Here is a 14,362-nt window from a genome sequence, read left to right as displayed (position 1 = left end):
CTGCACGTTATCCACATGTACCCTAGAACTTAAAGTATAATAAAAAAAAAAAAAAAAAAAGAATTACACTACATCTACTCTGCCAGTGTTTTAGAAATGGAACAATAAAGCCCGGACGACAGCACATCTGTTTGCAGAATGGCTTACTGGGGATTTTAAGCCCACAGTTGAGATTTACTGCTCATTGACAATGTGCCTGGTTGCTCAAGAGCTCTGACAGAGATGTACAAGGAGATAAATGTTGTCTTTAGACCTGCTAACATATCCACTGTGCAGCTCAATATGAAACAATTTTGACTTTCAAATCATATTATTTTTAAAAAGTATATTTCATTTCTTTTGTTTTTCCTTTTTATTTGTACAGATTTTTGCATACACATGCAATTTTGTTACATGTATAGATCGTGTAATGGTCAAGACAGGGATTTTAGGGTATCCATCTTCTAAACAATGTACATTGTACCCATTAACCATTTTTTCATCTTCCTTCTCCTTCCCACCTCCTCACTCTTCTGGATCTCCATTATCTATTATTCAACTCTCTATGTCCATGTAATCACAGTTTTTAGCAACTACTTATCAGTAAGCACATATGACATTTGTCTTTCTGTGCCTGGCTTGTTTCAGTTAAGAAAATGACCTCTAAGTCCATCAATGTGACCATGAATGACATGATTTCACTTTTTTAATGGCTGAATAGTATTCCATATGTATCTATATCACATTTTATTTATCCACTCATCCATTGATGAACAGTTAGGTTGATTACACATAGTTGATATTGTGAATAGAGGTTTAATTAATATACCAGGTTTTTTTCGATATATTGATTTTGTTTCCTTTGGGTAGACACTCAGTAGTTGGACTGCTGAATTGAATGGTAGTTTTATTTTTAGTTCTTTGAAAAATAAGTCTCTAGATGCTGTAAATAGTAATTCAGTTGAAGCATCTGGCAAGTAAATTTAAAACTTTCTGGAAAATTTCACTGTCCTACATACAATTAAGTACATTCATAAGTCATAGGAGGAAGTAAAAATATCAACTAGTTTGGAAAAAGAGAAGATTCCAACCCTCAAGTATGACTTTGAAGGGTTTAACACATCAGTGGAGGAAGTAACCTTACTAGAAGTAACCTCTAGCCAAAGAACTAGAACTAGAAGTGGAGTCTGAAGATGTAACTGATGTGCTGCAATGTCATGATCAAATTTGAATGGATGAAGAGTTGCTTCTAATGGATGAGCAAAGAAAGTGATTCTTGAGATGGTGTCTACTCCTGGTGAAAATTCTGTGAAGAACATTGAAATGACAAGAAAGGATTTAGAATATTACACAAACTAGTGGGGCATTGTGGCTCATGCCTGTAATCTAAACTTTTTGGGAGGTGGCTGGTGGATCACTTGAGGCCAGGAGTTCAAGACCAGCCTGGTCAAGATGGGAAAATGCTGTCTCTACTAAAAATACAAAAATTAGATGGGCGTGGTGGCATGTGCCTCTAATCCCAGCTACTCAGGTGGCTGAAGCATGAGAATCGCTTGAACCCGGGAAATGGAGATTGTAGTGAGCCAAGATCACACCACTGTGCCCCAGCCTAGGGCCACAAAGCAAGACGCTGAATCAAAAAAAAAAGAAAAAAAATGAATATTACACAAACTTAATTGACAGAGCAGCAGTAGGGTTGAAGAGAAAATTGATTACCATGGATAGAATGCTATCAAACAGCAACCCATGCTATATGTACACATACATATACACACACACATACACACATACACATATATATACATATACATATATATATATAAAATAAAGGAGAATCAATTGTTGCAACATATTTCATTATTGTCCTATTTTAAAAATCGCCACAGATACCCCAACCTTCTGCAACCACCACCCTGATCAATCAGCAGTCATCAACAGGGAGTTAAGACCCATCACTAGCAAAAAGATTAACATTCCCAGAAAGGCTCAGATGATTGTTAGTATTTTTTAGCAAGAAAGCAGTTTTTAAATGACTGTATGTACACATACATACATGATGATGTAATGCTATTGCACACTTATTAGACCTACAGTATCATGTAAACAGAACTGATATATTTGTTAAAAACATATATATTTATAAACAAACATATAATATATAATATATATTATATATATAATATGTGTATATATAGGTGACTTGCTTAATTGTGATATTCACTTCATTATGGTAGTCTAGAATCCAACCTGCAATACCTTCAAGATGTTCCTGTATGGAAAGGCAGAAGACTTAAAAAAATCAAACCTATGAAATTGAAGGTATTATGGATTGAAATTGAAGGTATTAATATAAATTGTTTTAAACATAAAATATATGAATTTTATTTGTGTTTGTGCATATGTATGTATGTGTGCATGTCTGTCAACGACTCCTTAGAAAAAGAACAGACTGCAGAGTGGAGCAAAGTAAGCATAAAATCAGCCTGGAATACCTTTTGTTGCAGAGAGTAAACAAGTGCTCAAAACAGTTGGGAATATGTCAAAAGAATTATAGTGATGCTTACACGTATGAGCAAAACCGCAGTAAAATGTGAATGCTTGTTTTTCCTAAGAACACTATAGAGAAAAGAAAGGAAGTTAGATCAACACAGGAAATTATTATCTAAAACTTTTCAGGAGCCTTTTTTTTTCATTTATTTATTTTGAAGTTTTATCGCTATATATTTTATCTTATATACAAGAGAAGCGGAAGGGCATGTTATAATTTAACTTGAACACAAAATACATTCTTTTAATTGGAAAACATGACTTAACTATCTAATTTATGCATTTAAGAAATAACTTATAAGATTCGTGGTTTTAAATATTTTATTAATATTAATGCTGAGGATTAATGTTAGACATATTTAAAGTTCTCAGTTCCCTGTGCATTTATTTCAGGCAGTTAGTAACTAAAATGTCAACTCTTTATAATATCAGAATTTGAAAAAATGATTAAGACACAGATATCTTCAAATATTTATTACTTACCAATTAGATAAATTAGTGTCAGATGGTCAGTTTTATCAAAAGCATTAATTAAATCATTGTATGATACAAACAAACGATCATAAACTAGAAGATAAATATATTTCCTACACATAAGAAATATATCAACATAAATTTAACCAGCTTAATCTTACACATACAATGTCTATAGTTGCAGCAATGCCACATCTCTATAGAGCAAAATATTATAACCTCTATTATTCAATTTTAAATAATTACATAATACCTTCTCGGTCAACTACAATATACTAAATCCTACTAACTCAGTAAAAAAAAAAAAAAAAAAAAACCTGCAGAAAAGTTTATACTGCATTTAGATTTGGTGACATAAGATATGAATTAAATTTTAGAAGAGGGATTTAATGCATAACATAAATTAATATTTTTATATGTACATATCTAGTTCTAGTAATGCCAGAGAAGCAGGAGTAAAACATACATAAAGAAGTACATGCATGCAACCACACTAGAAAATCTCTTATTGAGATCACTACAAATTTATTTCCTTCCAAATCTATTAACCTTTTGTAAGTTCCACTTCAATTTATTATGGTGTTTGATATTGTTAACCTCCCATTCCTTTTTTAAATCTATTTTTTAGCGAAAGCTGTGCAGACTTCTTATCTCAGCTTACCTCTGATTCACTGACTTTTCTTCTTGGTTCTACTCTTTAACCCTGTCACTGCCGTAGGCTTTATTCAGACCTCTACATTTTGCCTTGACGCTCACTGTTTCAGAATCATTCTTGAGCATTGCCTTAATCATCATTTTTACGGTGGTTTTAAACCTAACCTTGTATCTCAAATGCCTGTAGAACTGCTCATCACATATCCCAGGAGCATTTCATTATAACTAAATTAAACTCAAAGATTTCCCACTGATATTTCCTTCCTTTATACTTCCCTATTTCTAATTGGTGCACTTCCAGAATCGAATTTATGAACTTTGAGAGTCAAAATTATGAAATTACCACTATGTTTCTTTCTACTTTATTTCCTATATCAAATATGATGTAAAATCCATCTTTCTGTTTGAATGTGTTCTTGCCCTCTTTATGAGGCCTGCCCATGTCCCCAGGGCAGTGATGTTAGTACCTAAAAGCACCAAGATGCTCCTTTTTTTCAAGAACTGAACTTAACCTAATAGGAGCTCCTTATTCCTTGGGAGTCTATGTGTTCCTGCTTCTCACACTTTATCCTTCAACTGCCACCACCTCTCCTGACTCTCAAGCTGTGGGTAGATCTTAAAGCACTGACTAAGAATAAGGATAAATTCTTGCTTTGGGGTGTGACTCATTCTGCAGGAAGTCATATGCAGAGCTTCCGGAGAGATAAAGATGAAGCAAATCTTCATCCTTGATTTTTTCCTTCCTCTGCCCTATCCTGCTTCTGTTTCTTCTGAGGTCAGCTTTTAAATCAGTCATGAAGACTTGAATTCCAGGCTCAGGCTCTGTTATGAGGGAACCTGGCTTACGACAGCATCCTTCAAAATACTGCTCAGCTCATACCTTATGTTCATATAGTCTTCCTTTCATGCCTGGATTAACCAAAACAGTTTCTCAGATTATTAGTTTCTGCCGTTCCTGTCTTTTACACATTTTCTAAAACCATACCATATTTCAAAACTACCTTTCTAAATTATGATAGTCAGTCTATTGTGGTTGTTAAAGTCATTATTTCAGTGCCCAGATTGCCTGGGTTTGAGTTCTAATTTCACCAATTATTGAGTGAATAACTTGGGTACATTCTAAATGTTTTCCATGCCTCCATTTTCCGTATTATAGATAAAAGTGAGAAAGTAAGAATTTTCTGTTGTTTTTTTTTTAATTAATTTATTATTATTATACTTTAAGTTGTAGGGTACATGTGCATAACGTGCAGGTTTGTTTCATATGTATACTTGTGCCATGTTGGTGTGCTGCACCCATCAACTCGTCATTTACATCAGGTATAACTCCCAATGCAATCCCTCCCCCCTCCCCCCTTCCCATGATAGGCCCCAGTGTGTGATGTTCCCCTTCCTGAGTCCAAGTGATCTCATTGTTCACTTCCCACCTATGAGTGAGAACATGCGGTGTTTGGTTTTCTGTTCTTGTGATAGTTTGCTGAGAATGATGGTTTCCAGCTGCATTCATGTCCCTACAAAGGACACAAACTCATCCTTTTTGATGGCTGCATAGTATTCCATGGTGTATATGTGCCACATTTTCTTAATCCAATCTGTCACTGATGGACATTTGGGTTGATTCCAAGTCTTTGCTATTGTGAATAGTGCTGCAATAAACATACGTGTGCATGTGTCTTTATAGCAGCATAATTTATAATCCTTTGGGTATATACCCAGTAATGGGATGGCTGGGTCATATGGTACATCAAGTTCTAGATCCTTGAGGAATCGCCATACTGTTTTCCATAATGGTTGAACTAGTTTACAATCCCACCAACAGTGTGAAAGTGTTCCTATTTCTCCACATCCTCTCCAGCACCTGTTGTTTCCTGACTTTTTAATGATTGCCATTCTAACTGGTGTGAGATGGTATCTCATTGTGGTTTTGATTTGCGTTTCTCTGATGGCCAGTGATAATGAGCATTTTTTCATGTGTCTGTTGGCTGTATGAATGTCTTCTTTTGAGAAATGTCTGTTCATATCCTTTGCCCACTTTTCGATGGGGTTGTTTGTTTTTTTCTTGTAAATTTGTTTGAGTTCTTTGTAGGTTCTGGATATTAGCCCTTTGTCAGATGAGTAGATTGCAAAAATTTTCTCCCATTCTGTAGGTTGCCTGTTCACTCTGATGGTAGTTTCTTTTGCTGTGCAGAAGCTCTTTAGTTAAATTAGATCCCATTTGTCAATTTTGGCTTCTGCTGCTGTTGCTTTTGGTGTTTTAGACATGAAGTCTTTGTCCATGCCTATGTCCTGAATGGTACTACCTAGGTTTTCTTCTAGGGTTTTTATGGTTTTAGGTCTAACATTTAAGTCTCTAATCCATCTTGAATTAATTTTCGTATAAGGAGTAAGGAAAGGATCCAGTTTCAGCTTTCTACTTATGATTTGTAAATGCAAACCACTTTAAACAAGGCCTGGAACATAATCAACACAGTGAGTGTTAACTATCATCATCATCGTTGGCTCAGTTATGTAATTCCTCTCCTCAAGAACCTACATTACTTCTAATTAAACATAGTTTTGAGTACAAAACTTATCTCCTGGCTCTTAAGGTCTATCATAATCATATTTGTCCTATTTTTATGGTTTAATTTCCCAGTTATTTCCAATACAAACTCTATTTCCACCAAGTCATTATCCTTGAAATTTTTGCAAACAGAAACTTTTTAGTTCTCTATTTTTTCCACAGTATTATTGATACCTAAAATAGTATGCCATGTCTTTTCCAATAGGCTTACCTCACACTCAATTTCTCTGAAAAACTTTCATAATACTCTATCATATGCTGCTCATTTCCTTATTTGACTATATCTTGAACTTGGAATTAGAACCATATATTCTACCTTGCAGTTATCTGCAACTATAATAATTTATTTAATTATCTTATGGTTTATCTTTAACTCCTCAAGTATATTGAAAGCTCTACAAGGAAAAGCATTATGTTTTATAATCATTATGCATCACCAACAAGGCATAGGCCAATGCTAGAGTTATGTTTGATAATTGTTTGTTTTAATTAGTGCAAAGAAAAATGCTTCATGGACTGCTGACAATCTACTATAGACATAAGCAAAACATTAAAGTGATATCCAAGTGATCAAGAAAACAAAAGTTTTTCAGCTTCATAATTATTTTTTTCTGAAGTTGCTACAGAGCTATTTTAAACTATCAAACTGAGTGAGAGATTTAGGGATGGATGATTTAGTAAAATTAAAGAAATGTTTTTCCTCTTCTATTAAAGATAATCTATATAAATGAAATTTCCATCAACACAGAGAAGCAATATTATTTGCCTACGCCTGAGTATTAATATATGTAGTTTATGTAAGTAATTTCTTTTTAATGTATTTAATTGTGGTTTAAGTGCTGCTAAATGCATCATTTCAGTTGTCACTTTAGCTTCATCTGTCTACATACTAGTGCACTATAAAGAACATTAAAATAATAAATACTTTCTTGAAATAACTAAATTTATTGTCAAATATGCACAACAGTGAAAAAAGAATATAACACATTTTTAAATGCCAAGGTTTTTGTTCTGTAGAATAGGATACTTTTCTATCTATCAAATATTATTTTGTTCTTCCTTTAAGCTTTTGGTTGATCATGAACGTATTGCATGCTTGCTGTAAAAATTTAAATAATACATATGTTTATACATTTCAGAAAAAAGTTAGCCACACGTCCTTTCCTACTTATGAGCCCTACCTCACAGGAATAAAATTTGTTAAGTTTTTGACATATATTATTCCACACAGTTTTGATGAATATAAAATAATAAATAACATTATTTCCAACTCAAGAGTAAGTATGTTAGTTACATAAGATTTCCCCCTTTATGTCTGCAAAATGCTCTTATTCTTAATAATGGCTAAGGGGAAAGAAAACTTTCACAAGCTCAATCATATTTCACTTCATATCTGTACATTATATCAGACAAGGCCGTGAACACCTCCTAATTTTCCTATCATTGAAAATTCAAATATCCAATTGTTAATATTGACTATGTCAGCCTAATTTTCCTCATCTAAACCTCAGATTAAAGGTAGCCTACCTATAATATATTTTTCATGTTTGAAATTCAATGATTTGCATTCAAATATTTTGGTTTACTTGTTGCTGATCAATTATCTTGGGCTATTTGTGAGAAAGTTATATTCATCTTAGATTTCCTTCAAGGCCTAAAGCACAAAGAAATTCAGAATTTTAATTATTTTTCATGCAAAAATATATCGATGTGTTATCTGAAATATTATTAGCTTTTCAGACCTTACCTACTTAAAAATATGCCTAACAGTAAACAAAACTATTACATAAACATGACCTCTCATAAAATGATTGATAATTGTGACCAATATCAAGTTAAAAACATATACAACATAACCAGCACATAAATAAATGATTTTGTGTAGATTCCTTCAATGAGGGTAATATGTTAACTAAAACCAAAATTTGACAGTTTGGAAAGATAATATTATTAATATAAGTTAAACATATATAATTATGAATGAATACTGAGCGAGTGTCAATAACATTAGCTAGCAATGCTTTTACTGAAAGAGCTATAAATCTTCATAAAAAGTTATTTATTTTTATATTATTTGAAATTATTATAATAGCCACACAATTTTTAGTGGTAATGATTCCAATACCAGATACATTTTGCTTAAAGACAATATTTAGTTGTACTAACCAAAATATAATAAGAGTGTTAAAATGTATTAGTTTATTACTAATGATTATTCATTTTAAGTCAAGAGCTAGCTGTGCATTAATCACAACTGTTTCATCAGGCAAAAGTATCAATAAAGTGGTATCAAATACCTGCAATGATTCACAACAATGCTTGTTCTTTTCAAGTGTCACACAATATTTATTTATATTTAGTAATATTTGTTTAACTTAGAATTCTAAGATGTACATTACTTGTAAAATAATTAGTACTAAAGTTTTAAACTATAGTGTTAAAAAATTAATTGAGAGGTCATTAGGCTGAGACATCTCCAGGTTTTTATTTTCTACCTAAACCAAGCAAAAACCAACTCAGAGTAATTTAACCAATCAGAAACCACCAACCAACCTCTAACTAAGCTCTTGCCCTGCTTTAACCAATCAAATATTTTATTTGTCTTGTTTCCACAAGTGTCTTATGAAAACTTTCCTCTGGTCTTCTTTAGCTGGGACCCTGAACAGCTTGTGCTCTCGTGCTACCTGATTATGAGTTGCTGTTTGCTCAAATAAACTCTTTAAAATAGTAATGTGCCTAAATTTATCACTTAACAGTGTAAAGATAAAACTTTATTTGAATTGAGTTAGCCATAACTATTTTTAAAAACTAATTTTTTGTATCATACTTAAGAAACACATCAATGATCCATAATAATGTATTTAGTTTAATATATTTTAAATATATTAAATTATTAAATATTTATATGTTCAGAATAATACATGTAAAAGTAATACATTGCTCAAATGTTTTAGAATAATATAAAACAAGAATATTGATTTCTCATCCAATAAGAATATTGTAAACAATTTGCATAACTAAATAAACTATTTAGGAAATAACTAATGTATATAAAGAGTAATAAAGAAAACAATGTAGAATATTATGAATATAGAATAATTGCTCACCAGATTGGATAAAAATGTTTCAAATGAAAAAGAAAATATTGAATTAAGACCAATAAAAGACTACAAGATTGTAGAAATTATAGGAAACACTTTTCTTTTAAAAAAATTAATGAACATCTGATGTGTTAATATATTTTTGAGTTGACTGACACCTCCTGTCTTCTCAAAAAATACATACAATATGATTTAATTTATAAGTTAAGTGAAGTAAATTTAATTACACTCTCAAGAATAGCTCTTACTCTGAAGAATATAATTGAATTATTATCTAGATGCTATTTAGATGCTAGCTCAGGATAATTTGTGGTTTTGCCACACATATTATGACAATGAATAATTATCTTAATAATAATGACTATTTGTGAATTCTCTTGCAAATGGTAACTCAACTTCGCAGTTATATTTGAAACATAAAATCAATAATATATTATCAAAATGCTTTAAATAGATAACTGACAGATTGGACTCTAAATCACCTACAGTAGTTATTGTGTCAAATGTCCTTCCCTATGTATTTCAAGACACCGACTTAAATTCAACATCCATATTGCAATATTTCTATCACGGTAGATATACAGCCATGTTTTTCTGGATTCATTTTAATGCATAGAATTATTAGGTTTCAAATGTGTTATGGCTTTAAAAATAATATCAGTATGAAACAATTTAATTTTAAATAAATATTAAATGAAAATGTCAATAGGAAATACCTTAATTTATTAGTTGATATAAATATATAACTAAGATAATCTTTCTTTAGTTTCTGATGGAATAGCATACTTCATTTCAGATTTTAGGCACAATTCCCAAATTAGTGTGCCTAAAATTAGTATGATTTTGAATCCCACAGTCCCAGATAATAACATTTTTCCTCCATAGCTATCAGCCCTAGTTACAAGTAGTTTTAGTTTTAAACACTTTATAATTGTTTTGTTTTTCAAAAAATTATTACCTAAAATAGCATTTCAACTTTTCCGCAGGAGAAAAATACGAAAAAAACAAGTATAGACAAAACAAACGACAACAAGAACATCTCTTAAAAATGTGAATCCTTATTTCCATAATCATATAATACTTTGCAATCTGCAAGCCAGTCTGTCACTTTTAAACATGTGAATGCATGTTTCCAGTAGAGGCAGACTACTGTACCTATGTGCAGGTATCTTTCGGTTCCCAACAATCAGGATAACATCACAAAGTTGTTGCTGCTTCAAATAACTTTCCATCTTTCTGAAGGTTTGCTCAGCATGATGAACAGCTTGATAGAATTCTTCAGAGCTACTGGAGTCCAAATCACTTTGAGGTGTCATTGAGTGGCCAGTTGATGACAGCCTATAAACCACACACACACACACACAAAATAATAAAGGGATTTATATAGAGCCAATTATCTAGAATAACATACAGGTTGTTATCATTTTCTTAAGAAAACTAATATATCTGTGTTTATTTTTATATTTTAATACAAGTTCAATAAACAAAAGTCCAAATAATCTATTGTGGGTTAAGTGATTTGCTCTAGGAAATGATAAATAAATGGAAAAGTTCTTTTTTCTTGTTTAAAAAAAGGTTTAAAAATATGTTGTCTGTATTGATTAGGACATTATTAGTAAACCTGAAATATCACAGAAATAGTAAATTATTTACATACCTATTCTAAAATTAATTAGCAATGAAATGCTAATTTCATTCATTTGATATTGAGGAAGATAATTATACTATTCTAAATAGTTAGGATTATTGAGATGTCATAGTAAATGTTGCTTTGCAGAAATAGGTGATTTTTATCATGAAAAAATATGAAACCTGGTTTGCAAATAATACTGACACTTAAATTTGTAAATGAATTATTGAGTTCCACGTTCTGTACACCACTATTAAACAAAAAAATAGAATGTATTAGCTCAGTACTTAGAATAACGAATCAATAATAACTATTTTAATAAACTTTATGATTTTGAAAAGTCCATGATACTTGAGTTTTGTCACTTCATGTATTAATGGCATAGACTGTTTCAAAAAAAAGAAAAAACTTTAATAAATGCCATACTGCACCATAGGGAAGACTCAATATTCAAGTTACATGATAGACACGTGACAAAGCCTAGCAGACCCAATCTAGTGTTCTGATGACAATTCCTTAAATAACCTAAAATTAAATATTAATTAGGTTCATAAAATTAATACTAAAATTGCTTTCTTCGTGATAAATATCTTAGAAAGTAAGATGGAGAATTCTGGTTCCAATTGCAATGTAGTAATTTGCAGCTGACTAAATCCTTCTCCAAGAAAACCACAAAAAAGTTACATACAATATCAAAATAATTATTTGCATTCCATAGGATCTACTGAGGCAATCAGGACTTAGAAAACCAAGATCCTGAAATACAGATAAATTCATTAGAGTCATCCATCTAAAAGTTATTCCCTTTGTATTCTTTCCCTCTCAAGGTATTTACTAGTTATTAACCACATAGGGTGAGAGTCCAAGGAGCTCAACATAATGTGGCAGCTAAGCAGTTCTTCGGAGGATAATACAAAGACTGAAACCTAGAGTCGTATCAGTGAAAATCTCTGATTTCATTAAGCTGAACTTTTAATTGAAGTACCAGCAAACAATATAGTTTTTATTTAGAAAAAGACATTCTTATATGGATTCCGTGATTTCTTATATATAATGCCTGTCATTAAAGGAAAAAAATAGTAGGTCTGTAGAGAAACTTGACACGTTAAGAAAAACTGGACACATTAAGAAAAACGGACAACAGAAACATTCTCCCAGGTGCTACAGATACGTTCGAATATATGGATCACAATTATTACTTAATAGACATAAAAATAACTTTCATTAATCTTTTAATACAGATAATAAGCTGGATAATTTCAAGTCATATGAAAAAAATCAAATGGAAAAAATAAGGCAATACAATAACTTAAGATGACGAGTTGATGGGTGCAGCACAGCAACATGGCACAAGTATACATATGTAACAAACCTGCACGTTATGCACATGTACCCTACAACTTAAAGTATAATAATAATAAATAAATTTAAAAAAAAATAAAAAAAATAAAAAAATAAAAAATAAAATAAAATAAAAAAAGATTCTGATACGCAAAATTAACTGGTAGATAAAAAACAAAAAAAACCCCGACGATACGAAAAATAAATTAGGCCGGGCGCAGTGACTCAAGCCTGTAATCCCAGAACTTTGGGAGGCCGAGACGGGCGGATCACGAGGTCAGGAGATCGAGACCATGCTGGCTAACATGGTGAAACCCCGTCTCTACTAAAAAAAAATACAAAAAAATACAAAAAACTAGACGGGCGCGGTGGCGGGCGCCTGTAGTCCCAGCTACTCGGGAGGCTGAGGCAGGAGAATGGCGTGAACCCGGGAGGCGGAGCTTGCAGTGAGCTGAGATCCGGCCACTGAGCTCCAGCCTGGGCGACAGAGCGAGACTCCGTCTCAAAAAAAGAAAAAAAGAAAAAAGAAAAAGAAAAAGAAATTAATAGAAAATACTCAAACTAAGTTATTTAGATTAAAAAATAGAAAACAAAACAAAGTAAAATTATAATATTCATGTAATTAATATATTTTGTAATCTTAAAAGTAGGGGGGAGAGATGATGGGACAAAAGCTATCTGAAGAAATAGCAGCCAAGAATTTTCGAAAATTTATTAGATACGTCAGGAAAGAGATTCCAGCGAAACTGGACTTAAACACGTTTTAATCATATAGAACCACATAATATACTTATTTGGAAAACATTATATTTTATTGAACCTCTTCCTCTTGAGATTCAGAACCACAGCTATGCAAAATAAAAAAATTTGGAGAGCCTTACCAGTAAAATGTAAACAACAAAATAATCAACCCATTATTTTTGAATAAGAAAATACGTAATTGATATTATTTCCAGAAGATGCGTTTGTGCACATAGAAAATTCAAAAAAATGACGGAAAGGCTTACTAAATTCTAAATCCACTGTTATTACGTGTTTTCTCTGTTATCTGCAGTATTTATCCACACAATATGGTTATTTTCATTAGACTTTACAAGCTCTCCTTTAAATATTTGAAATTAATACAAATTTCGCTGAACCATATGTTTGCCTTTCACAAGTTTGCAAATTACAACCCCAGAATATGGCCACTTCTCAGCATATTTTAAGAATTCAGGCTCATGCACGTGTAGCAAGAATAGCAGAATTCTTCCACATGTTAACACATTGAATAGAAAAGTCACAATATGCATTGCAGAGTGCATTTTAAGTTTTAAAATGACCATATTACTGACTCTCAAGTACAAAGGATAATTAAGTCAGGATTTGAAGGCTGCCAAATAGACCAAAACTGCTCCAAAAGGAAACCCTGATGCTTCTGGTCAGGTACTTAGACTGCATGATAAGGGTTTAAAATTCAAGATATGAGAAACACCTCTAAAGAATGGCTCCAGATTAACTTAAATAGGATTTGAGATAAAAGTTCTATGTAAGTCCTTATATTAATTAACCACAGGTTAAATGAAATATTCTTGTTAAAAACTTTTTTTTTTTTTTTTGAGACAAAATCACTCTGTCGCCCGGACTGGAGTGCAGTGGCGCGATGTTGGCTCACTGCAACCTCTGCCTCCTAGGTTCAAGCGATTCTCCTGCCTCAGCCTCCTGAGTAGCTGGGATTACAGGCGCCTACCACCAAGCCCAGCTCATTTTTGTATTTTTAGTAGAGACGGGATTTCACTACGTTTGTCAGGCTGGTCTCAAACTCCCGACCTCAGGTAATCTGCCCACCTCGGCCTCCCAAAGTGCTGGGATTATAGGCGTGAGCCACCGTGCCCAGTCTGGGCAGAAATTTATATACCTGATTAAGATTTCATAATCTAGGAAAAATTATTAAGAAAATTATTTAATTTACTTTGTCTTTAGTTGTCCAAGTTGTGGTGGGTGTACTATTAAAGCAAAGAGTGACATAAATAGAACAGAAAGAAATAGAAAAGAAAGAAATAGAGCTTGGTGAGACCCTGGGGTGGTGGGGGT

At 32.3% G+C, this 14,362-nt stretch overlaps 1 protein-coding gene across 3 annotated transcripts in view; it reads right to left on the bottom strand.

The window, feature by feature from the left end:
• Positions 1-14,362, bottom strand: part of KLHL1 (kelch-like family member 1) — a 478,878-nt gene that overhangs the window by 313,078 nt on the left and 151,438 nt on the right. For 2 of the 3 annotated variants that reach the window (XM_011969520.1, XM_011969521.1), the window contains one exon: positions 10,474-10,656. The exons of the other annotated variant lie outside the window; for it this stretch is intronic. In XM_011969520.1, the coding sequence (XP_011824910.1) occupies positions 10,474-10,656 (183 nt within the window). The remainder of the gene's footprint in view (positions 1-10,473; positions 10,657-14,362) is intronic. 3 annotated transcript variants of the gene reach the window in all.

This window comes from Mandrillus leucophaeus, unplaced genomic scaffold (assembly GCF_000951045.1).
Source record: "Mandrillus leucophaeus isolate KB7577 unplaced genomic scaffold, Mleu.le_1.0 Scaffold897, whole genome shotgun sequence".
NCBI lineage: Eukaryota > Metazoa > Chordata > Mammalia > Primates > Cercopithecidae > Mandrillus > Mandrillus leucophaeus.
The sequence above is the reverse complement of the archived record's forward strand: the minus strand, read 5'-3'. Positions and strand labels throughout refer to the sequence as shown.